This window comes from Odontesthes bonariensis, chromosome 14 (assembly GCF_027942865.1).
Source record: "Odontesthes bonariensis isolate fOdoBon6 chromosome 14, fOdoBon6.hap1, whole genome shotgun sequence".
In the NCBI taxonomy this organism is placed as follows: domain Eukaryota; kingdom Metazoa; phylum Chordata; class Actinopteri; order Atheriniformes; family Atherinopsidae; genus Odontesthes; species Odontesthes bonariensis.
Window position 1 is genome coordinate 20,893,778 of NC_134519.1, and position 25,559 is coordinate 20,919,336.

A 25,559-nucleotide genomic window follows, 5' to 3' on the forward strand; every position below is an offset into this window, starting at 1 on the left:
CATATAACGATGAAATGCTGCTTTTACACCGATGCTTGACAATGCGCTCATGAAGCCATTGCATGGCAGACAGAAAGGACACAGAGGTGGCCTCCGGCGACTCTTTCATAACGCAGTGGCTGAGCAATAAACTTTCTGGTAGGCTACTATCAAGCAGGAGCATCGTTGACTTTAAAGCTACGCTGCAGCTGACGTAGTCTCTGCGTTGTTCACTCGTTCCCAATGGATTTTCGGGCAAAAAAAAAAGTCAGGAAAAAAAAAGAAAGAAAGAAAAAGTACTGGCTCTCGTGCTGCAACATCTGTGCAGACCTTGTCGCCCTAACTGTCAGCTCCGCATTAGCTCACTGGTGGCCGGCCTGCCACTCACCCCTGCAGTTTAACTTTGGCGTGCAGGCTCCTTTCCTCCCTCCCTTCTCCACAATCTCTCCCTTCTCCTCTCCTGCTCCTGCTATTACGTCCGTTGTTGGGAAAGACGCGGAGGAAGGGGGGAATGTACAATTAAGAGCACATTGTAACGTCCTTGCGTTGCCTGCTGTGGCGGAAGAGGAGAGTGTGCCGAGAACGCGAATGACCGTCGGTGGATGAGAAGAGGGTACACAGAGAAAGAGACAGGGCTAGAGAAAGAGAGGAGAGGGGGATCAGTCAAGATGCCTCGTTTTAGCGTAATTTGTCCTGCAGACTGTGCCCTTCCGGCGTTTTGAGGGCTGCTGTGAGCCTACCGAGAGAGGCTGGCTGGCTGGCTACGCTATGCAGCCTGACCCTGCTGTGTTGTGATAGCGCTGCCCGATTGTTTGGATTGAAGAAGGCTCCCATCAACCCAAATCAATGAGGATTCTGAGGCCATTCCTCCAGAAAGGAGCGCATATGCTGCAGTGTTTCTGTGGACAACGATCGAAGACGACCACTATCCCCGACGGTGAGATACAAACATAGCTTCACAGCTGCCTTTGCTTTGCTTTCTCTTTTGAGTGATAGAAAAAGAAAGGGGCTATACACAGGGTAGGAGGGGGTTGAGTGGTTTCATTAAACGCTCGAGTGTTTGAGTAACACCTTCCGACTCTGCAGTGGAGAGCGCTTTCTCCTTGTGTTCCTCGCATCTTTCCCGAGTTTTGTGTGCAGTCTTAGCCCGCCGATGGCTGCCGGCAGCCAGCATTAAGCCGCACTGCTCCTGAGAGGAAAGGATTCCGGATGCTTGATCTAATTGAGATGTATTGGCGGATGAGCGCGTTCCAGTGCTGCATCTGAAGCGGGCCAAAAATAAAAACGGACAATGCAGAGATCAAGTCATTAAACTTCAGGGGCCAGATGAGGCGGCATTCAATGAGGGCCCCAAACAAGCAGCGCGGTTCAGCACCACGGATAGCTCCATAGCAGACGCACTCCAGGGCAGAGGCTCAAACTTTTCTTTGATTAGATTTATATCAAACCCGATTGACTGGTTCGGTTTGGTGTAAGGAGTCCTCACTAGAAACTCAACAAGGGTTACCTAACAGCATATGTCCTGAGCAGTTAAATTGCTTTGGATGCTAGTGTGGATTTTCAAGAAAATTGATCTGACAAAACCCTGTGGAAAGTCGTCAAACTTAATTTTGATTGAGCTACTTGAATACGTATATTGATACAAAGTGTCAGTAACTGGGGAATCAATAAGTCTCTTTAAATTGGACTTAGTTTATACCCGTCCACAACAAAACATACTACGTCTAATGATGTAAAACCTGACTGACATCCATATGCACACACAGGCCTGTACACAACCATCACTTACCAGTGTTTGGCACCAAGCCTAAGATCCCTGCCATGTCCTCTAGTCATCTCTGAAGCGGGTGACTGCATTGCTACAGTTGTTCACTCATGACAAAACCCTACGGTCTTCAAAGCGAATAAAGAAACTATCCAGTATTTACAACGCAACACAGAATTCTATTTTACTGGAAAACCAATGCAACACATTCTGCTGCCTCCTCTTGTCTCTTGCAGCGTCTCGGCTCTCAAATTCAGGGCAGACAATTAGAAAGTCCATTAAGCACAGTTGATTTCTCTGAGGGAGTTGGACCAAAAGCAGCATGCACACTGGGATCTGTAGGACTCGGATACAAAGTACTATCAGTGCTTATCCTGCGCCTCTGCTCACTGTTACATGAACCTTATGACCTCAATCAAAACTTTATGAGTCAGCTCATCGGTGTTGACAGAAATGGGTGCAAAGTGTGAAAGCGCAAATTTAGTTAGAGCTGTCTGAGATGAAGCTGTGTAAAGAGTTTGTTTAAACTATCTTTGATTCTTTTACAAACTTGCCAACTCCTTGACAAGTTTAAACTTGGTGAACTCGTATAGTGGAGTTGATTGTTTTATTTTAATTTCAAGCGGGGATTGTCCTGTTGGCAAGGGCGTCACTGGCTACTATTTCAAGTTAATTCAAGAATATTTCCATTCCTGAGCACCTTTGAAATAGAGTAAATCACTGGTAAAACAAAGAGGAAGCCCACATGCTTAACTCTTTGGAGGAAGGGGCTTGTACGTGTACTCTGTACAGCATTCTCACTGCATCATTTACTGATCATGTATACTTTTGCCATTAAAAGCTCATGGAAAGGAAAGCAGCTGGAGCAGAGAGTGCGTTGTTTCTTCAAATTCAGGTTGTATGGCAAGTTTACTTCTGAGCGATTTCTTATGAACAATGTTTTTGATTAGGCTTGAATTCACTTGCTTTTTAATGTTACATTTGCACTTGGCTTTTTCTCTTAATGTTAACCCCGAAGATTTCCAGTTGCTGAGACATGCTGTCTTAGAAGAAGTTAAGCACACTAGTTGTTATAAAAGTCAAGTCTTTCTTTCTTCATTAATTTACTTCTATTGATGCTTTCATGTGGATTTACCGTGCCACCCAGATTGAAATAGCCCAGGCTATGCCTTGTGTCCTATTGTACTGACAATCAGTGGCCAAGGCTACAGAGGGTCCTGCAAACTTATATAGTGGGCAGTACAATAGATAAATCACAGATAATCAAGTCAAATCTTTGTCTGTGGTTACATGCAGGTATATGTCTCACTATAATGTTTTACAATTGTTGTTTGGTCAGTTTTTAGTGACTTATATGAATATCACATCCACCCATCTATTTTCTATACCCGCTTAATCCAAATCAGGGTTGTGGGTGAGGGGCTGGAGCCTATCCCAGCTGCCATTGGGCGAGAGGCAGGGTACAAATTGGACAGGCCGCCAGTCCATCAATATAACATCAAACATCTTTTTTCTTTTTCTTTTTAGACAGCTTGTGTTTCATCAGGTGCTTTTATACGATAAGCACATTGAGTTGCCTGTGGTATGAAATGCGCTATATAAATAAAGATTGATTGATTGATATACACACACATATTGCTGTTTTTTGTGTCCCTTGCTCTCACGAAAATTGATCAGGGATGCAGGTGTCTTTTCTTTGCATCGAGTGCAGTTTAAAGAAGAGTTTTTCCATACAGATTAAGTTTAACGTTTTATTTGCTGAAACTTGTGTCTTTTATTGATGATTTATAGCAGAAGTGTGTTGATGAGCAGTGTGAGATACGGAATCGCTTTCATTCTCTCACATTTGACCTCTTCACCTCCCACGTACTTGGTGAGACAGTTGAGTAGACATTACACTTTGAAATCGAGCTCCAGCTATTGTGAGTCAACAAATCTATGAGGCATCTCAAGGACACTCAGAAGTGACAAACTTCAGAATGGGAACATCCCGACTTTCTTTCTGGGGACTCGTAGTTCATTTATTAACCACATGATGGCAGCAGACACAAAGACTTTACGAAGTTACTCGTGTAGGTTGCATCGATGGCAAGGAGCACACAGATGCTGAGACTTTGATCCATGTCTGTTTCATTTAATTGTTGTGATGCAGTATGACTGTTCTACACCTGACAAGAAACATTACAACAGTATTTTATAGCTTGTAAGCGTATCTCTGTTGGAATGAGGTGAACATAAATTGTTTCTGGTAGAAAGAAGAAGCTTAGCAGATACTCATTGGGGGATTCTTTGTTCTTCTCCTGATGATGAAATATGTCCATGTCTGTAGCTCTCATGAACTACGAAGTCCCTCCCTTTTCTGGGCAAATCCCTTCATACCCCACGCTACATGCTCACTTTTTTTTCTTCTAAAAAGTGTACAGTATATCACACTCCTGCATATTCTTAGGAATAGGATGTTATATTTTAGAAATTTGTATTAATATTTCTTTGTACTACAGTGTCATGATGTTTTCAACCATACACCAACATTTCAGTAGCTGCAAAGCTAGATAAGATGATAAATTTGGATTTTTAATTTGAATCTGTCTAACTTGGTATTTTTAGTCTGTTTATCTCACTCTGGGAATACAGTAATTTTCTCTGCCCTCTGTCTTTCTCCTTCTGTCTTTCTCTCTCTCTCACACACACACATAAAGAGCACACAAAGGACTAACCAGGGTCCCAGCTCTTCACATTCAACCCCCTCAACCACTATATTCAAGTCTTACATAAGAAAGCCATACAGTGGCTGTCAGTAAAGAACCTCTCCCGCTGTCTCCGTGGATTTGGTTTGGATAGAGAATGTCAAACCAGGTCATAGAGAAAGCCTCTAAATGTTTCATAGTGTTTCATCATGGGGACAAGAGACATTTTCTGTGCTGCTGATTGCTGGTGTTTTCTTCCTCCCACAGTCTGTGTGCAATAACAGATGAAACCAAAAGCATCTTGGCACGACAACTTATTTAGTTTTTGTTCTACAGTAAAAGACATACAAACAGACAGATGTTTGCTGGGGCACTTAGTATATATCTGTACACCAAAAAACCATACAGTATAGCAATACATAAGGGTGTAATGAAGCATTTTGAATTTGTGTTGGGGGCAGCTAGAGTGGAAATAATTAATTGGTTTGCACGTGGCCCCACTCAGAGGTTACTCGTATAGTGCTGCACTGGGCTCACATACACATGAACCAAGAAATGTTTTAGAGACAGTTTTCTTTTAATGTAATTGTTGCAGTGCGTGCTGTTGATCATGTTTGTAACATTTTCATGCAGCCTTTGTTGCACTAGTCCATCTCATTTGTACCGGTTCACACCAATTCATTTGTTGTGACACTGCCTCAGTCTCCACTCTTCCATTCATGTTTTTTGTTTGCTGATACCTGTTGCAGGTCATCTTTTATGTGTCCTTCATTGCACGTGCAGACAGGGGGTTTGATACTAAAATGCACATTCAGGTTTTGAAATAAGCTTTTAGTGTAAGGCCATTCTGTGGAATCCAAGCCGTGGCTGGCTAAGATTGATCTTTTAACACACCGTGCCTTCTTAACAGTTAAATGCAGGTATTTTTCTGACCCAAAGGGTCTAAACCAGCTCCAGAATTGAACACAATGTCTCGCTGTGTATCCAGATTCATGTATCGTGTATTTATTTTCCTCGAGGAAAAAAAATGGGTAATGAAACAAGCAGCACCCTCATAATCATTGAGTAAATGATAATGATAATTGGCAGTAAATAAAAGAATGCATCAAACGACTAAAGCTCACATGCGTTCGACCCCCCCCCCCCCTTCCCAACACACACACACGCAGAATTTACCCCCTCTATTTTGGTGTTTTACCTGTTTTTATATTCACAACTTTTCATCACAGTAATGATCGATTTTTATTTATTTATTTATTTTTTTTTTTTCCCAGTACGACCCCAGATAATCCCTAATGCAAACCTCAATCACGTATGATTGCGTTAAAAGAGTTGGGGAGGCAGAGATGTGGGAGAGAGAGGGGGAGAGAGCGAGAAAGAGACAGAGAGGGGGAAGGCTGTGGACCGCGACCGTTCACTCTGTCTCGGCGATGTAACACACCTTCTCGTTCGCTCGGGACGCACAGGCAATGAGGCTACTTTATTATTTGTGCGCTACAACGAAAAGCACTCTGGCGTGCACACGGCTCGACTAATTGTTGCGTTTTGAGACTTGAATCGCTCCCTGCTGGCTTCAATTCCAGCTCTGCAGCATCCTTGCAGAGTAGCGTTTGCCGTCGATTCCATTTTCCAGGACTGCATTTTTAGGTGCCATCGACGGAACCAGAGACTGGACTAACATATCTGGGCTCCTGTCCCGCATCCTGAACCAGCAGCGGACGGTCTCACTGTTAGATGTGCACGGAGCACACGTTTTGAATCAGAAAAAAAAAGTTAGGATATTTTTGTCCATCCATGCTCAAGAGCCCGATGCTGGGGTTTATGTTGATGCGACTTATTCAAAGGCGTTAAGAATCCAGAGAACAGGCTGCTGTGCAGATGAGGAATCGTGCCCGTCAGACGCGGCGCTGTTCACCTGGAATACCTGAAGCTCTCCAATGACAACGCAGCTGCATCAACTTATAAACACTGTTGAATGTTTTCACGACTGATATTCCGGCCCCTGTGGCCTTGCCCGTAGATTAATGTTCAAAATATGATCGGTCTTTGATATCAAGCCCTGAGTGTAACGGAAAACTCGAAGCAGCTGAAATCGGCTACATTTTACTGTCTCTTCAAGAGGATGCCTGACGCGCAATGATGCACGGGAGTCGAAGGATTTTGTGATCAGGATGACATTTGGTTAAAACACTCGTGGACCACAGCACAGAATCAACGCCCATATATATAAATAAGTATATTTATATATATATACTTTTTGCGTCAAGAAACTGCATCAAGACCCGACCTCTGCCGAACTAGACTCGCATTTCAGACTCGGTTCGGGGAGATGGCCGCGATCGCCAGCTCCCTGATCCGGCAGAAACGCCAGGCGAGGGAGTCCAACAGTGACCGGGTCTCTACATCGAAACGTCGCCCCAGTCCCAGCAAAGACCCCCGCTCTCTCTGCGAGAGACATTTCTTGGGGGTCTTCAGCAAAGTCCGTTTCTGCAGCGGCAAGAAAAGACCAGTTCGGCGGCGACCAGGTCAGTGAGAAGAATTTTTTTTTTCTTCTTTAAACCTAATGTGTGTTATGTGTGTGTAGGGAAGCGCCCCCTTCCCCCTCCCCACCGCACCCCGCCCCTCTTTGGAGCAGCAGAGGCATTACACTGCAGTCAGGGGCTTCAGTCTGAACCGGGGGAGAAGGTAGATTTTCTCCGCGGTGCGAAAAATCCACCTGTTCCATTATTGTAGGTATTCCTGTTGTCTGTCGATCCCCTGCACGACACAACCCTCCCATACCGACCAGGGACTGTACAGTAAAAAAATCTATATGCTGTGACAACCCTCCTTTTGGTTTTCATAATGACAGGGGACTGATCAGAGCAATCAGTTAAACTGAAACAAAATTGATGCTATTCTTTCCCAGCCAAAGCTTAAGTAGGTTTATTTCCTCCAGACATTATATAGCCTGAAATTAAGCCCCCCTGCACCCCAAACCGTTACCCCCTCTAAACACAAATACACACTTGAGTACATTAAAATGAACTGTTTTAAATAGTCTAATTCAATATTAATGAAGATTGGAATATTGAGGGGAGATAAATTGCACCGCAGTGCACCAAAGCTCTTTTCAGATTAAATGTTTTAATGGTAAATGTTTATTGCAGAGAGGGAGCTTTGCTGCAGTGAAGGGAGGTATAGCCTTTGTCATTAAGAGCTGTATTGATATACATGTAGGCTCTGTTCATACAGCGCTTCATGGTAGAGCCTTCTTCTTTTGAATCCACTGGTTCTATCCTGGTGCACAGATAACAACCCAGTGGTGCAAGTCACCTCCCTCACCATCATCCAGATAGTTCTGTTGTGTGATGTATGGCAGCCAGGTCCTCTCAGAGTTGTGCAGACACACTGATGAGAAGGGAGACAGGAGGACATCAATTTATAAGGCAGACTGGGAGGACAGCAAACTCCGCCAGACAGACCCTGTTGTCTTGCAGCATCGTCATACAATCTCTATGCCAGAAAGGCCACAAACTGCTTGAATCTAGACAGACAGACGACAAAACAGTTAGGCTCCAGACATTGTTGGGCAGGTGGGTAATTATTCTCGGTGGACAACTGGCTTTAGACAAGGAAGCAAACAAATGCTATATGTCCTCTCTTTGATTATCCTTACATTTCCGCTGATGCCTTGCCATATATTTGCCTATAAACAGCCGATACACTGGAGAATTTATGAATTCTGCCTGTTTAAAAGACTGTTGTTTTTCCTTTTATCCTCCACCCCCCATAAGATGCACCCTCGAAACCTCCACAGGTGTCCCATAAGGGCTGCAGGCTAGGTCAGTAGCTCAGCCTCCATCCGTGTGTGCTGTGTTTCTCCTCGTCTCCACCCCATCTCGCGCCCATGTCGACAACCCCTACGGCCAGGGAGGGAGGGCTGGGTGGGTGGGTGGTATGGGTCAGGAAAGAAGAGGGAGGGGAAGGGCGGGGGCTTAAACACCTGTCTGACAGCCGACGACCCTCTCCCTTTCTGATTTTCTTCTTCTTTCATCCCTCCTTCTGTGTGGCTTTTTCTTAGATTTTCTTTTTTTAAGCTTAATTTCTTACCCTTACCCTTTCCTATAGTAGCTAAAGCTCTCCTACAGCCAGTCGTCTGTTGCTCTCTCTACCTCTTCTCATTTTGTTTCAGCCTCATTCTCTTTGTCAGTGAATGTCAGATCAGTCCTTATCCTCGCTCCTCGTTCTTTGTCTGTAGATATGTGTTGAGTACTGTCGTGTCAGTGTAGAGGCTGTTATTGTAGTATTTATTGGTGTATATTGATATGATGTGTTTCTCCTTGTCAAACACTATATCAGAATAGGTGATCATAAACCATTTCATGGTCATGATGCCATTTGTCAACGTACTTGAATGTTTTTGTCCTTTTGTATTAGTATGAAGTGAATCTAATGGTCCATACACTCACAGAATGATCTTAAGTTTGTTGTCATTGAAAGACATTTTTTCATGCACAGACATAACCTCTACAGGTCTGTGTCTACCTACATATAAAACCACACACATGAATATACATGCACACATGCTCTCTGCTAAATGACTAGAACAGATGAGCCGTCAGCATTTGCTCGGGGCCCGTGCTGTTGCTGTAATTTATGGAGGTGTAGTTATCACATGTGATTTACTGATGTGTACACTCCCATGTGCTTTCACACACGCATAAACACTCACACATGCTCACATTCTCCTCAACGTGCCCATGATGGATGATGAAAGGCCTGTCCCAGGAATTGATGGCCCTAACCCAGGGCTAGGTGAGTTGGGAATTGATGGTCAGAATGATGTACAGCTGAGCAAACGTGAATACACTCTCGCTGTGGGTCACCATTGGCTTAGTCTTTCTGTCTTTCTCTCTTCTCCATATACTGGTCCCTCGCGAAACATAAATAAGCTTTTGTAGAAAAAATTGCTAAGAATCTGTTATTACTGTCAAATTCAGCTCTAGCTAAAAGTGTCCTCTTTGTCAAGGTACAAGGTTGAAAATTATTAATTTTACCTAAATCATTCGGGATGCTATGTGCCTGGCTGGACTGTTATGAGGTGTGTTTCCTCCAAGTCTTGTTGTGACCTTGGGGGACAGTACAGCTCACTCATATCCCTTAATTCCAATCGTATACATCATTTATCTGAGCACAAAATGTGTACCCATATCATTCATGAAATTGTGACTAAATGCTGAATTTGTTGCCTCAGTCAGATGGTAGATAAGAAACATGCAACATAGTTTCATTTTTCCCAGAGACTTATGAGATATTTGTCTGTATATTCTCTTTGTCCATCTTTTCTTTTATTAGCACTGACAATTATTTAATTGATTTCAAAGCGGCTTTCAAAATTGAGCAATCAATACGATTTTACCTACACGACTGCTCCGTGAAAAGCCACTACCAAAGTTTGGTTAACTCTAATGGTGTTGCCCGACACTGTCTTCTACTTTTACACCAAATCAATAAACCCGCTGGATATTAGATAGACCTATAGACAGAGTCTACATGTTCCTCTTAAATAAGAATTGTTTACACCTGTATATATCCCCGGAATTGCCTGGAGCTGAGAGGCTTTCTTTGCCCTGAGCTAATACTCGTTTCCACCTGCTCCCTTGAAGTATGGAGCTCTTTGAGCAGCTTTCTGGCCCGGAGCCAGAAGTCCTACCTTTCAAAGGTTGAGGTCAATTTAGGGTTATTGTAACGTACAAAAGGAGACAAAAAAAAAACCTCTAGGTCAGCTTACTAAAGGCCAAGAAATTCAAACGGAACCAGTCAGGTTGAAGAAAAAACCTGTAAAAATGTGTCTGGAAAAAGGAGCAATGTTACTGAACGTCAAAAAGCAGTCACTTCATACCTCATAAAGAAAATACTGTCATGTCAGTGATCATTGAATGTGATTTTCAAAAGGTTTCCAAATGATGCAAGACCCGTCAATTTTCTGCATTCGGTATGATAAATCGTATGAGAAGCATTCTCATATTTTCAGTTGTATCCTCATTGTAAAGCCTGCCAGCCATATAGCCGTTTACCCTTTTATGATATTACGTGCAATAGATGATTTATGACAAACCTTCCTTCATCATTAAATTGATATCCGAGTAAAAAAAATCTAAGCTATCTGATGCTGTAAGTTAATTCATATAAGAGCAGCTGTGAAGGCTGGATTGTGCCACATGATTGATTAATTGCTTTTAAACGTGGTTATTTAGAATTTGAAAATATCAATATATTGATAAATAGGTTTCTATTTATGTTTCACGGTTCAATTTTTTTTTTAAAGATGCAAGTATATGACATTAAACCCAGCAGCGAATGTTCTTAGGTGGTATACCATCAATTTTGCGATTGTGTGTAAGACTCAGATTCTTCTTGGTGCACTCCATTTTTCACAGTCAACCTGCGCGCTTGTAATTAATTATGCGTTCCATTTTCTGTTTGTGAAACACTCCTTTGTGATGATTTCAGCAGTGGCTTTTGATAGAAGCATCTTTGAGTGTGATAGCAGTGAAAATGTCTTTTTTTTTCTTTTCTTTTTTTTTTCTATGATCATGAGCATGTTTTTCTGACATATTCTTGGTGGGGATGGGGCTGTGGCTTTGCCGACCGTTGGTGTGTATGTGTGTGCGGTATGTGTGTGGGTTTCAGAGCCACAGCTGAAAGGCATCGTGACGCGACTGTTCAGCCAGCAGGGTTTCTACCTGCAGATGAAGCCGGATGGAACCATCGACGGCAGCAAGGACGAGAACAGCGACAACAGTGAGTGGAGCATTATGGAAGCTGTGGCTTTCCGTTTAAAACATTTGATGTCTGCGAGTCAGTCGGTTATATAACATTTTACAACCTTTTGTACCCGTTATCATTTTTAATTCTTATGTAACTCAGACCCTTTGGGACACCGCGAAGAACTCTAAAATGAGTTTAAGACACCCTTGCAAAAATTGATTTGGTTTACTTGTGCACAATTTGAAAAAGAAACCGTTCTGCCAACTCCACAAGGCATGGATGCCCTCTTTTCTGCATCTGGTTATGCAATTGTAGGGATGGAAATATGTCAAATACTTACCAAAATAGTTTGCTTTTTTAGCTCATCTATGCAACAAACTGCCTTTCACAGTATAACATTTGTGGAGATTCTGGTATGAAATTAGTGAAATTAATTCTGATATCCCTGCCAGGGCCTTATTAAGTAACCCCGTTCTGCTGTGTACACTACATGATTGTAACTGTCACATTGTGTTGATTGATAGAGCTCCAAAGCACATGTGATCACAGCAGCATTTCTTCCCGGAAACCCCTGTAACCCCGCTGCCTCATCACAAAGATCACCACCCTGCAGTATACCGCCACCAGTCTACCTATAGTGGTTCTCCGGTGAATAAATGGTCTCCCGGGTAGAGTCAACTTTATGCTCTCATTCCCTGTTCACCTCCAGTAAAAGGAGCAAATCAGTTATGTCTGCCCAAAGTCTTCTACACTAAAAAAACAGGCTTTTGAAAGAATTTCTCTTTAGGCATTAAGGAGGAGATATATGTCAGAGCAGAATGGCCATCAAAGCGATAATGATGGCACTCCCAGTGTGGAGTTAGGCCAGACAGGAAACCAATCATGACCTTTCTTCTCTGAAACATCCTGCCAATCTTTAAGGAAGCTGGAGCCAAAGCTGCTGGATGGTAGCAGTCATGCAGTGAAAAGAACGGCCTCTCCCCGTCACATGTCACTTCATATTTTACGACGAGATAGCTCATCAGCTAAACCTATTCACTGCACAAAGGAGAGGTCTTCAGGACAATACCTTACCGGGAAGGTAACGGGATTACCAAGTAAGGGGGAAGCAACATCAACACAATACATTTCATCCGTGCAACTGGAGCACATTTCTCATTTTAGGGGCCCCTATTGTGTTGTTAAGGTTATAGCTGGTGAGGGTTCTTTGTTGGATGTGAGGGTTTTCCCCACCTCTAGGTAATCCTTTGGTTAAGCAGTCCCGCTGGCCCAGGGATGGAGGAATGCAGTGAATAATTCAACCGTAGAAAACTAAAAATACCACCATCTCCGTTTGTGCCCAATGAATAATTCTCTTAGCTTAGAGAAAGTCCAAAGGAAAACAAAGAGAGAGCAGTAATAAGCAGTTGAGCAGAGAGAAATTTGAAATGTTTTGAGCAGAGACGGAGAAAACAGGAGATTGATGAAGAGAAATAAAAAATGGAGGAGGAATATTTGATATGCAGGTCGTGCACTGAACTATTGATTGCCTGGATGGAATATTAGAATAATAGATTACCCCCACCCTTGAACCACGCCACCTTTTGACCTGCAGTATCCTTAGCAGTAGCAGATATAATACAGTAATTTGTTTTCAGGGGGTGGCTCAATGGAACTGATTGGATTGAGGGACACGATGCTGCCTGCATGGAAGTGCGACCTGAACTCGGAGCACACACAGCTAAATTTTTTTTAAATTATTTTCCGAATCTCTGTGAGAACAGACAAGTACAGAGAGAAGAACACAAGGGATTAGAAAATAACTTTTGAGATGAAATGCTTTTAAAATGATAAAGGAATTATGCTTTAATTAAATATCACTGTTTGATAAAAGTATAGAAAGATGAGGCTTTCAGCCCCTGCATCAGAAAAAAGATGACCTTTAGTGGAACGCGTGACTTGGTGACAGATCTACGCTTAATTAACTGCAATTGCTGTGAAAGTCCCCAGAGTTATTGAAAATCATGTTCAAATTTGAACATTAATTCATTTGATTTCACATCAGCTGACTGGTACAGTAATTACCTTCACACTCTGAGGCTCTAGAAAGATACAGCTGGTAATGACCACTGTGGTATGAGGCATTCACTCTCCATCTTTTTGTGATGGAGTTTTGATGGATGTAACAACTAAAGACTTTTTTATTTTTTTTATATATATATATATATATATATATATACACTGAAGACCCACCCTTTAAATTCAACTACTCTGTCTCAAGGAGTGCAGTAAAAACGAATATTTTGAATCGACCTGTGTTTTAATTAAAGCTCACCTGTATTTATGACTCACTAAAAGAAATCAAAGCCTATCTATGATTTATTCATCTTTTTTGTTACCTTACACAACACATTACTTATACAAACTGACATACAAACCTACTGAGTGTGAGGATGTACAGCTTTGTTGTGAGAGTGAGGACACATCCCTGCTTTCATCCTTCAGCCAGCACAAAATGGTTTTGGTGAAATGCTTTCACAATGATGGATATCTTCTGTCTTTCAGATAAAATTCCAGTTTAAGCTCACTTACATCAAAACTTGGCTGAAAAATTACTACACTTGTTCCACTGTGATATAGCGCTGCTGTAATTCAAAATACATTAATAGACTGTGAAATGAATTGATGCCCTATTTAATCAGAATTTACTGGTGTTTCTGCAGCCAGTATTTTACTTTTACTTTATGAATTTTGTGATACTGTAGATCTTTCCGAATATACCAACACAGGAGAAATTAAAGAAATTACTGTACTCCTCTATTCACTAGAATGATTAATTGATCTTTAGCTACTCAGGGAATATTATCTTTACTTCGAAACTTCGACACAGGAAATGATAATAGTAGATGAAACCCCAGATGAAACTGCGTTAAAAGGAAAATTAAAAAACGGAATGCAATGATCTCAGAAATCGGTATTTCATTCAGAATAGAACATGGAAAACAGATGTAATGTATCAAACAACATGAGAAAAATGTACTCTTTAATGAAAAATATTAGCTGAGGTTGAATTTGATGCAGCAACACATGTCAAAAAAGTTGGGACATGGACATGTTCACCATTTCTAATATCTCCTCTTCTTATGACAACAGTCTGTAAACATCTGGAAACTGAGGAGACCAGTTTTTGGATGTAGGGGAGAGGAATGTTGTCCCATTCTTGTCTAATATAAGCAGTCTTGGGTCTTTGTCGTATTTCATGTTTCATCTTGTGCCAAATATTTTTAATTGATGAAAGATCTGGACTGCAGGCAGGTCAGTCCAGCCGTACTGAGACAAAGCCACTATTGCTATCACCACGAAGCCATACTTATGTAAAAGATGCAGTATGCTATTTAGCGTTGTCTTGCTGAAACATGCAAGGCCTTCCCTGAAAATATCTTCCTGCTCTAAATCTCTACATAACGTTCAGCATTGACTGTGCCATTCCGGATGTGTACGATGCCAATTCCAATGGCACTAATACACCCCTGTGCTGCAGGCTCTTGATCTGAGCACTGACAACAAGCCAGATGGTTCCCCTCTGTAGTCTGTGGTCTCAAACTTTAATTAATCTGGCCACAGCACAGTTTTCCACTTTTTCTCGGTCCATTGTGAATGACCTTTGGTCCAGAGAGGAAGAGTGCATTTCTGGATCAAGTTCACAAATAGCTTTTTCTTGGAGCTTTTCCCTGTATTTGTGAACAGAACTGTGTTCCCAGGTGATAATTTCTAGAAGTGTTAGTGAGTCCAAGCAGTTTATCCATGACAGATTAATGACTGTTTTTAAAGCGATTCCACCTGAGGGCCTGGAAATCATAGGCATCCAACACTGTTTTTTGTCTATATCAGGTTGCAGAGAGATGTCACCAGATTCTAGTATTCAAGTATTTTGGTGATATTATATACTGTAGATGATGGGATATTCTAAGTCTTCACAATTATATTTTGAGGAACATTATCCTGAAAGTGCTCCACAATTTGCAGATGCAGTTTTCGCATACTGCTGAACCTCTGCCCCTCTTGTTTCGTGAGAGAGACTGCTTCTCCAAGGTACCCAAACATGTTACTGATCTGTTGCCAATTAACCTGATTAGTTGCCTTCAGGTGTTTCGTTTTGGTACCACATACTTTTCCAGCCTTTTGTTTCCTCTGCCCCAACTTTTTTTTTTAAATGTGTTGCTGCTATCAAATTCAAGATTAGCTGATATTTTTCAAAAAACAGTAAAATGTCTCACTTTCAGCATTTGACATTTTTTGTATGTTTTGTGGTGAATAAGATACTTTTTATGATATTTGCAACTCTTTGCATTCTGGTTTTTATTCACACAGGGTTTCCAACATTTTTTTCAGGTGGGTTTGCATCATATCGGGGTATATTTTATGATTGTCTTTTCAAAATAGTTTGTATCATTAAACTTGATCCATTCTATACAGTTCACTTTCTGACCAATGTACTTAAATAGAATTTTAATCATTGTGTAGTATTTAGAAACACAGCAAAATGCTTCCTTACAGTGAGGAGTAAGGGAAGATGAGGACATAAATAAATATGTATAAAAGCACACAAACTTGCACTGTAACCATGTATCTTGGGATTTGATTTTCTCTCTGGATTTGGAGACCTGTCCTTAACATTTCAAATTTGCTCACTTTTTTTTTTTCTTCTTTTCTTTCCTGGTGGGTTCCTGCTGCTCCAGTAGTCCTCGCATGAAATGTACTTCCCTTAGCATACCTGCAGGATTTGGCTCGAGCCAATTACTGCTCAACTGTAAGACTTGCAGTTTCATGGATTTCGCTTTATTGATGTGTTTGAACCCATTTTGTCTGGACAATAGAAAATCCTCAGAAATCTCTTAACTCCCCTTTTACCCCTTTTTTTTTTATCATTAAGGTTATTAAGGAAGAGAAATCGTCGTCAAGATAGTCTTCAGAAACTGTAACAGCAGTCAGTGAGGTTATAATTATGCAATCCATCAGCTGCTTGAGCTGGAAATAGAAAAGCTGGACATTTAAGAGGTAGCTGAGTGACAATTCTTGTCGGTTCAGTTATTGTTTTCTTTTTTTGTTTTTGTTGATTGGCAAATTAAAATAGGAATAACATGTAACTAAAACTAAAATAGTGTAATGGCCATTTTTTTTTAAATTTCAATTTGTCTTACACTTTTCAAGACAGAATAAACAGTTAATGGCACACCTGACAGACACGGACAATCTTCAGAGAGACAAAGGCCACAACTATGAAATGCTTATAGAATTAAGGTTGAGAAAACAGGAAAAACTAAAAAAAAAAAAAAGACATACATATACCCACATGAGTGGGCAGTGTGTATCATTCACTCTCGTAGCCTGAGGGCAAGCTGAAACCATTGGCAAGCAAAAGCAGCATGTCAATATTTATTGAGTGAAATTGAATCTTCTCAGAGGACAGACCATTGTTGGCATGTCTCCACTTTTTCCTGCCAGCTTTATCTGATAGCACTTGCAAATCAATCATTTCAGCAATACAGGGAGTCCGCAGGAGGTAGAGAGTGTCCCCATGCCGTCTCCAATCCAAAGCCTGTCAAAGCCACAGTTCAGTCTGTAGAGCTCAGTGAAATTTCATTAAAATCTCATCAAAACCATAGTCACTCAGTAAGTAAATAAGTAAAGTTTATCCACTTTTCACAGGTTAAAAGCCACAAAGTGCTTTACAATAGTCAAAAAATAAAATGAAAAACAAAGCATAAAAGCAGTCACACATAAAAACATAAGAGCACATGAGATAAGAGATAAGACAGAGGGGAGATAAGAGCAAACATCAAATACAGCATAAAACCAAACAGACAGAAAAACATAAAACCAAGCGTTTGTCTAATTAATAGCCTGTCTACATAGAAGGGTCTTTAGCTGCTTTTTCAACACAATCAAGGCAGCGTAAAGACACTAGCAAAGGGTTCCACAGTCTGGGGGCCACTGCTTTAAAAGCCCTGTTCCCTCGAGACTTAAAATGAAAATGGAACCACTAGCAGTCTTTGACCAGCTGACCTCAGACTGCGAGGAATGATGTGGATATCTAAAGTGATCAGCAATGTATGCCGGGGCTTGACCAGAGAGGGCTCAAAACGTGAGAACTAAAAAAATTTAATTCATTCTAAAATACACCAGTGGCCAGTGCAAAGAGCCCAAGACCGACACATTTTACTCTTTCTGTTGATATAACTGCTCACTATCTGACTGACGTTTTGTCCCGCTAAAAGTTAGCAGTCACTGGAAAGTTCCTGATTTCTGTTTTTGCAGAAGTGTTTCACTGTCTGGTGCATCAGTGTTCCCACTGTCAGTGCCTTGTACTGTTCACTTTAGTGCTGACAGTTAGCCAAAGAGCACAGATCGGAGACTGTCGTGTCTAGAAGAGTTGAGTGAAAAGTCAATGGCCCTCATTTATCAAACTTGCGTAAGACGAAAAACATGCGTAGGTCGTGTGTACGTTCTTTTCTGCGCAAAGGTTGGCATTTATCAAATCCATCGTGAGCGCAGGAAAGATGAAATCGCCACGACAGGTCTGAGGCCGTGTACGCACTTTTCCATTTTGACTTGCGGTGACTGTAATAGCATACATAAACAGCAGCGTCACTAGTGCGTGCCTCATGAGTCGCAACAAATCCCTAGGTTAAAATTACAGACTTATCACTTCAAAGAAGGCCCATGTTTTATTTGACTTCAACATAAATATAAACATAAACGCAAATTAAATAAATAAAAAAATTAAACAAGTACAACTCCGTAATTGGAAGAGTGATGGCTCATTATTCAACCGCCTATTTAAGAGGTGATTCTAGCGGCGCGGTAATGGCGAAACGATGGCAGAACTGGCTTTGTTAGAGGACCTGAACGCGCGAATCAGGCGCGAGAGAGTGTTCCGGGACCGGCAGGATTTCTTTCGGGAAAATGATGAGTGGCTTATTAGCCATACAGGAGAGGCGGTTTAACACTGCGCATAGTACGCTTGCCACTGTGGAGAGGTGTACAGGGCTCCTAAAGGGCAGGTGGATCTGTCTCTCGGCTGCGGGGGGAACCCTTATATACGCCCGATAAGGTATGCAATATTATTATTGCATGCGGAGTGCCATTTCCAGATGTACATCCAGAGGACCCCATACCCAGAGATTCTTTCCACCAGCCTGCACAGCCAAGAGCGCTCAGGAGGAGAGAGGAACTGATTCAGCGATTCTGACTTTTGGTAAGCATTCTGTTATTCAAGGAAAAAAGACGTAGCTCCGATCAGGCCAGCCACCCTCTCCTCCAAGGCACTCAAATCCAAACCTGGATCGGAGCTCTCTCCCCCCCCCCCCCCCCCCTGTTTGTGACGTCGGAGAGCTGTGCGACCTTCTTTGGTGGCAAATTTCATATCGGACCACTTCTTCCTGATCTTATTGGAGAAAAAGTAAAACATCGTTCAATTTTAGATTTCATTTAATCTGGAGTTTATCACATTTTATTGACCATCACAGTAGGGGGAAATACATAACTCGTCCGGTCTGCGATTTACATCACCAACGCTGTTGACAGCCGTCCCAGCTGTCAACGCTGTTGACAGCGTTTCTTTGCCGCCTTTCGTCTATCCATGTCGCAAATTCTAGAGGTGCGGCCTTTTGTAGAAGGCGTGGTTAGGATCATTACGATGGATTTCAGCCGCCGGATTTATCAACAGCCGCTCGGTCTTACGATGGGATTGGTGTGGTACGCATGTTCTGTAAATCTCACTTGAACCTCTGCGTACGACGAGTTCTCCGCTCATATCAACGATGCTTTCTACGACGGCTTGATAAATGAGGGCCAATAGCCCTATTCTGTCCTTTCTGCCTGATGTCTCTCTTTGTTTCTGCCTCTGTGTAACTGTCTGTCTCTCCCTCTCCTCCCTGCGTCTGCCTTTCTCCGCTGTGCTCTGCAGCCCTGTTTAACCTTATTCCTGTGGGTCTGAGAGTGGTGGCCATCCAGGGGGTGAAGAGTGGATTTTACATCGGCATGAATGGCGAGGGAATGCTCTACGGATCGGTAGGCTCCAGTCACATTGTTGGGGTGTGCTAACCTGTGTCACAAGCATGCTCAAGTCCTGATTTACACGTGTTTTGTTTGGTTCTGCTTGTTGTCTGTTTTAAAATCCCGTTGCAGCAAACACTCAGCCCTTTCAAAGTCTTTCATCACTGCTCAGTTCAAGAGCTCCTGAGATATGCCTTTGTGTTGCTCTGCGGCACCCACCCCACACAGCCTTTGATGCAGCATGGCACTTGTTTTTCATTTGATTTAACATCAAGTTTTGGGCTTAAATCTTTTTAAAAGGGATTTCAAAATCCCTACCAACAGAAGCTTATCTTGTGGCAGCTATAAACTAAAGTTCACATGAATTTAATTGTGCTTTTTCAAACCATACTTTCTTTTCAGGATTCCTGCTGCACTCCAAAAATATCCTTAAATGAATACAATCTACGTTGTGTGCCTTCTTTGTTCAGATTAGAAAACTGCTTAATGACAACAACAGACCAGCACCAGCCTTGGAGAAAAATAATCATCACCCAACACATTATCAGAAATTCTCTTTGAGGTGAAGAACTCTGGAGTCTTTAATCATTTAAGAGCTATAAGCATATAGGCCAGTGTGGGTGGAGTGTGCGCAAATGTAGGTGGACCTGGTTGTGGATGTCAGGTGGAGAAAGGCCATATATGTCCATTGCGGATGGACACATCAGAGTAAAATTAGCTGCAAATGAAGAGCGTGAGAAATGGGTCGGGGACATAGACAAAGGTATAGAGGCAAGAAAATATCGTAGGTGCCATGGTTATATAACCTCATGTGTCATGATTCTTAATCCAGTTGAAGGTAGAGTTACTGTGGAGAGAAGAAGATGGAAGAGCTACATTGCCCACATACCTCTGCTGAAGGCTGTCTTACTGCCAGTCAGCCGGCAAGAAGTTGACTTTACAAACTGTCCATCAAACTTTTTCTACTCATAAATACTAGAAGGATACAGTGAGAGCACTGTGATATATATCGGATAACTTTTGCTTGAGAATAATTTGGCAGATGGAGGGTAATGTATAGTAAATGCTGTTATGACTCTTCCAAGTACATGGATTCATTCATAACTAAAGGTTCATAAACAGGTGCACGATTCATAGCCCAGCTATGAGGTCTATAATAAAACCCCACCCATCCAAACCTAATTAAAGTTTAATCACGCTCAGAGAGGTCTTTTCATTTATCAAATTGACTGTTGAAGTTAGTGATACTGTATGACCCTCATTCATAACCATCCCTTTAAGAAATCATCATTCCTGTCAGAGTCCATGATTATTATTAATTACAAGTGATTGAGTACCTCTGTGTCAAATGGCAGCTTTCAGCCTATCGAATGTAACCATATTTTTATGGGTGAAGGGGGAAAATTTTGACCTTTTAAGAGGGGGAAGATGTTTGTGAGGTAACGCGAGAAAGACCATTTTAATTTAAGCCACAAATTGAATGCACTCTCTGGCCATGAAGAGGAGGTGCAGTATCTCAAATGGGAAGTATGAGTGGATCACTTAGAGACTTATAAACCATGGAGAGGTGCACAATGCTCATAAAAAGTCTAAATTATCCTGCAAACAATTGAATGAAAGCACAGGTGCCCCCCCCCCCCCTTTTTTTCTGTAATTTCCATTATGTACCTGTTTAATTTGTGTGTGTTTAAAGAGGACAGTTAAGGGGAGCATTTCTGTTCTTTATTCACACTTTTACGAGAGCTCTCGTAGAGCAATCGCACCCATAAAGCAAGTCCTTCACTTTCACTCCTCACAATTACATTTACTTTTTATTATTGTTTGCCCATGTCTCTCGTTAAAACCAACATCTTCCCTTTTTATTCTTCTCTGCACCCCTCTTTTTTTCGTTCTTACTCTCTTTTGCCTCTCCAAACTATAAAGTTTGTCACTGCTTGTCTGGTTGTCTTATTTAGTCTTTGTACTATTTCAGAGTGAAGACGCGCAGCCCCCAACCCCTTGGGACACAATTACTGTGGGATATCCTTCTACCTCTCTGTCATCCCCCCCTTTTTCCATCTATTCTCTACTTCCTTGCGCTGTCTGGTTAGTGAGGGAATGTGACATGCTTTATCTAGAAGTTGTGTTGCAGCTCCGAGGAACCTTTCTCTCAGTCTTGTAAAGTGTCAGATATTTGGCCAATCTTTAGAAGCCAGTTTATGATTGCTGTTGATCTAAGGGGTTGCATGCAGTTTATACTGGTTGCTGGTTGGCTTCTTTTTTTGTGTGAGTGCAGAACTCACTGTTGAGGCTGTTGCTGATTGGAAGCTGTGGGGTGGGCCAGGTGATAGTGCTTATGTGGAGTGTTTAGTGATAAAGTGCGTGGGGGCTGAGCATTTACAATGAAGAGTTCCCTTCTATTATTCATAACACACAAAATGACCTACTTTACTGCACAGCAGTAACCACTGTGCTTTATCTGATTGCCTCTGCTGCACATCTATCTATCTCTCTATCTCTATCTCTCTTTCTAGCTCTTACTGCTTTTAATGTGTGTGTGTGTGTGTGTGTGTGTGTGTGTGTGTGTGTGTGTGTGTGTGTGTGTGTGTGTATGTATTTATGTATATATATACTGATCTTACTGGAAGTCCTTGAAGAAGAGTCATGGACATTGGTGTTTAAGGGTTAGATTTAGTTTGAGTGATAAAAATGATGACGTGTATTTGTGAGTGGCTGAACTTCTCCTTGATACCTCGCTCTCTCACCGTCTCTAGAAGAAAATTTGTTGGTTAATGTTGTGTTTTGGGGTGCAACTATGATTAATATTGCTTAATGGTTTCTTCTCCAAAATGAAAGAAACTGGAAAATATTACATTTTTAAATCTGACATTCTGGTCTTGTTGTTGCTCTCCTTGTAATCAGTCGGTGACCAACTATGTCAGTAATTTGTGTGGATACACATCAAGTGGTTGCATTTCTGTGTTAATTTTGTGCTAATGATAGCTAATGGGTGAGAGGAAAATACAAAGTTGAAAGCATGAAGAAAAGTAACTATTTCCTGTAAGACTATTAGAGTCTTAGCATATTTGGGATTTCATTTCAGCCACTGATCACCAATGCCCTTTTTGAAAGAGAGCAAGAACAGAACAAAATTTCAGAGTGAGACGGAGAGAAAGATAATTAGAGGCGGGTGTATAATAAGTGATCAAGCAAGACTCTCAGTCTAAGTAATGTCTAGACAATCACTGACCTGAATCTTTTTCGGAATAATGGTGAGCTCACTGGGCAGGCCTAAGATTGTCACAGAGACCGAATCCAGGATGGACTGCTGGTTAAGGCCCAAATTGGAAATTAGGTAGTCCCCATATCCTCCACATCTTTATCCTAAGTCAGAGGGAGGATTTTTGTCAGCAGCTCCTTTATGCAGAGTAGGAAAACTGCCTCCCTTTTCAGATGGAGCAAGTAGCTGATTTAGATTCAGGATACGTTCATTTCACTTCTTCTGGCGACACAGTTTCACATCCATTACATATTGTTCTTCCACTTTGTGTTTCATTTCGCACTTATACTCATACCCAGCACCTGTCCCCAACACAGGTATCAACGGCCAAATCGCCTGACTCACATCTGCTTGAATGCACAAAATCGCCAGGGAATTTGTTTTGTTTTGATTGACATTTTGTAGCAACTTCAAAAATGGAATTGATAAACTTGTAATCCTGTGAAAAAGATGACACACATTCTGCCAAAGGGGCAGCTCTTGTAAAAATAAGTAGAGCAGCTTTACAGGGACTTCCCTGTGGAATATTTTGAGCTCTAGTGGTGCTTTGGAGCTGCTCTTCTATGAGAAAGTCCCCATTTTGTTTATCTTAAGCAGACGCACAATAACTCATGCGCTTGCACGTGGTGACAAAATTTGCCGGCTGATGATTTAACGCTGTTCCACCAGAGAGATGGCACAAACTAAGATCTAGTGCTGCCAGTTTTAATCAGAAATCACAAATGTAGTCAAATTAAGTCCAATTATGCACCTGTTGTGAAAGGCCTCAGCGTGTCCAACACTTGGCGAGGGGCACCACCAAGGGAACACCACAATGAAGACTAATGTACACTCTAAACAGGTCAAAATTCTGGATAAAATGAGTACAAATTATGGCTACGTTACACAGCAAAATTCTAACTTTGCTTGTTCCTCAGAGAACCATTCACTCAACTTTTGAGTTGAAAGGAATGAGGCACCTCAACAAAAATGTGACGGAAGGGCAAACCACCAAAGCTTGTGCACCAGATGAAAATGGGATTGATCAGAGATGTAACAAAGAGCCCATAGATAACCATGCAGACTCTACAAAGATCCACGGGAGATATTTCCGTGTCTGTCCATTGGACCACTTAAAGCTGTATATTCCACAATGGATGGATGGATGGATGGTCTTTGTGGAAAAGTGGCCATTGTTTCCAGAAGGAAACAAAAAAGCATTTTTGGAGCCCATTGAAAGGCATTGGCGACTCCTCAAACATGTAAAGGAAGGTAGTCTATTTGGCAGTCGGCATATTTTTGAGGAAAATCTGTAACATTCCTCTAGAGAATGTAGACTGGAACAGAGGCTCGTACCTTAACATTTCTTGTTACCCTCTAAAGACCCAGTTTGCCCTAACTAGGTAGCTCATTGAATCAAAATGGAGCAGTGTTAACTCTTAGTATTTGTGTTAAGTTACCACCAGACAGACATTATGTTAAAAAGATTTCAAGGCGATGTAGTGAAAGATTGAGGAGCAAAAGCCTGGACTACAAACGGGGCACTCCTTCTCTGGAGGAGGATAATGGTTTTTGGGGTAAATTATTGGTTTAGCATCCCTAACAAGTCATTTGTTTCTCTCTTTTGAATCACTGCAGATCATTTTTTAATGGCAGATATTTGATTGTATATTCCTAGCACAGAGAGAGTAGCAGAGCAAACTTGTAGCTGTGCATTTTGATGTGTAACCACATGTGCATTGCAAAAAGTTTGAACACACATCTATATGTGCACCATTGCGTAGTTCAGCGCTTTTCCTCCTCTGTGTGGTTCTGTGGTTCACATCCATTAAGTATGTCATTAATCGCAAGACACACCGACCTCCTCTCTTCACCTCATATTTCTTCTCAGTCATCCACAAATGCAATACTTTGTCAAAGACTTTAAGGTCACTTACACTCCACACCTATCATTCCCAAGCCCATGGTCAGGGTGATTTCTGAACTCCTGCAATCCTTTTTATAAGCACTCGCAAGCTTTGTCCTTGTGGAGAAATTTGGAGCGAGTCAGAAGGATACAATGGTACCAATGAGTGTGCATGTGTTTGTGCTCAGCCTGATTTGAGCTCCAAAAGGATAATAAATAAGGGACAAAGACTAGTGGTTTGTAATGTATCAGTGTCCGACCCCTAACCACGCTAACACATATGTTCACACACCAACACACACACACACACACCCAGACAGGCACAACGTGACCCCTTGTGCCCCAACGGCGAGCGAGATATCTGCTATTTGACAGCGTGTCAGCAGGCCCAGATAAACATAGCCACCAGCTCTCCACAGAGCTCTTCCTCCCTCCTGCTGACCAGTGAGACGTTTCCACACCTCTGACCATGTGACCTCACCTTCCCAAGTCCTTTACCCAGCCTGCTAAGCACTGCTGTGCCTTGTAAATGACCTGACATACAAGCTGTGACTCATTTAGCTGGACTCAGGCATGCAGTGAAAAGTAAATGCTTTGTTATATTTATTTATGGTTTTTTTTCTGTTCAGTGTCCCACAGCAGACATTTGACATAAGTGCCGTGGTTGTACAGTCTATTTCATTGTTTTACAACTTTTTGTGTTTGTTCCCCTAAAAAAAAAAAAAAAAAAAAAATAGAATTAGCACTGCCTGTTTTTTAGAGTTGTTTTATCATAATGTAGGTCATTTCACCTGTATTATAAAGGTTGATATTTGCTCATATTTCTGCAACTCTTACACTGCCTTTGCATTTTAAAAGCCCTGTAATTTTGGAAATCCTGCTGGAGACGATAACACAGGCACCCTCCTTTGTTTTGTAATTAGGTTTTTTGAATCAGCAGGTGTCTGTAACAGTCTATGTTTTCCACTGCCATGACCTTCAAATACTCATGTGCCGCTGTCTTCACATCCATTTCATCACTGGTCCAAGCACGCAAATCTCTGGTCTTACTTTTTTGCCATTACATCTCTTCCTACAACTAAGCAACCATGTGTCTGCTTCCTGTTTACACTGACACAAGCTCATGATGTGTGCATGAATGGAAAGTATAATGTTAGAATCATAAAAGATAATATCTGAAGTGGCATTAATGCT

The 25,559-nt window shown here is 41.7% G+C and overlaps 1 protein-coding gene across 5 annotated transcripts in view; it reads left to right on the forward strand.

Moving 5' to 3' along the window:
* The first annotated feature begins 341 nt into the window (after positions 1–341).
* The window catches only part of fgf12a (fibroblast growth factor 12a), a 31,498-nt gene continuing 6,280 nt past the window's right edge, over positions 342–25,559 (forward strand). Inside the window, exons 1-4 of one of the 5 annotated variants that reach the window (XM_075483449.1) lie at positions 355–916; positions 8,208–8,255; positions 11,107–11,217; positions 19,133–19,236. In XM_075483449.1, the coding sequence (XP_075339564.1) occupies positions 826–916; positions 8,208–8,255; positions 11,107–11,217; positions 19,133–19,236 (354 nt within the window). In that variant the 5' untranslated portion in view covers positions 355–825. Of the gene's footprint in view, positions 917–3,012; positions 6,957–7,015; positions 7,117–8,207; positions 8,256–11,106; positions 11,218–19,132; positions 19,237–25,559 lie in introns of those variants that run through there. The other 4 variants (XM_075483451.1, XM_075483447.1, XM_075483450.1 and 1 more) reach the window with 4 other exon arrangements.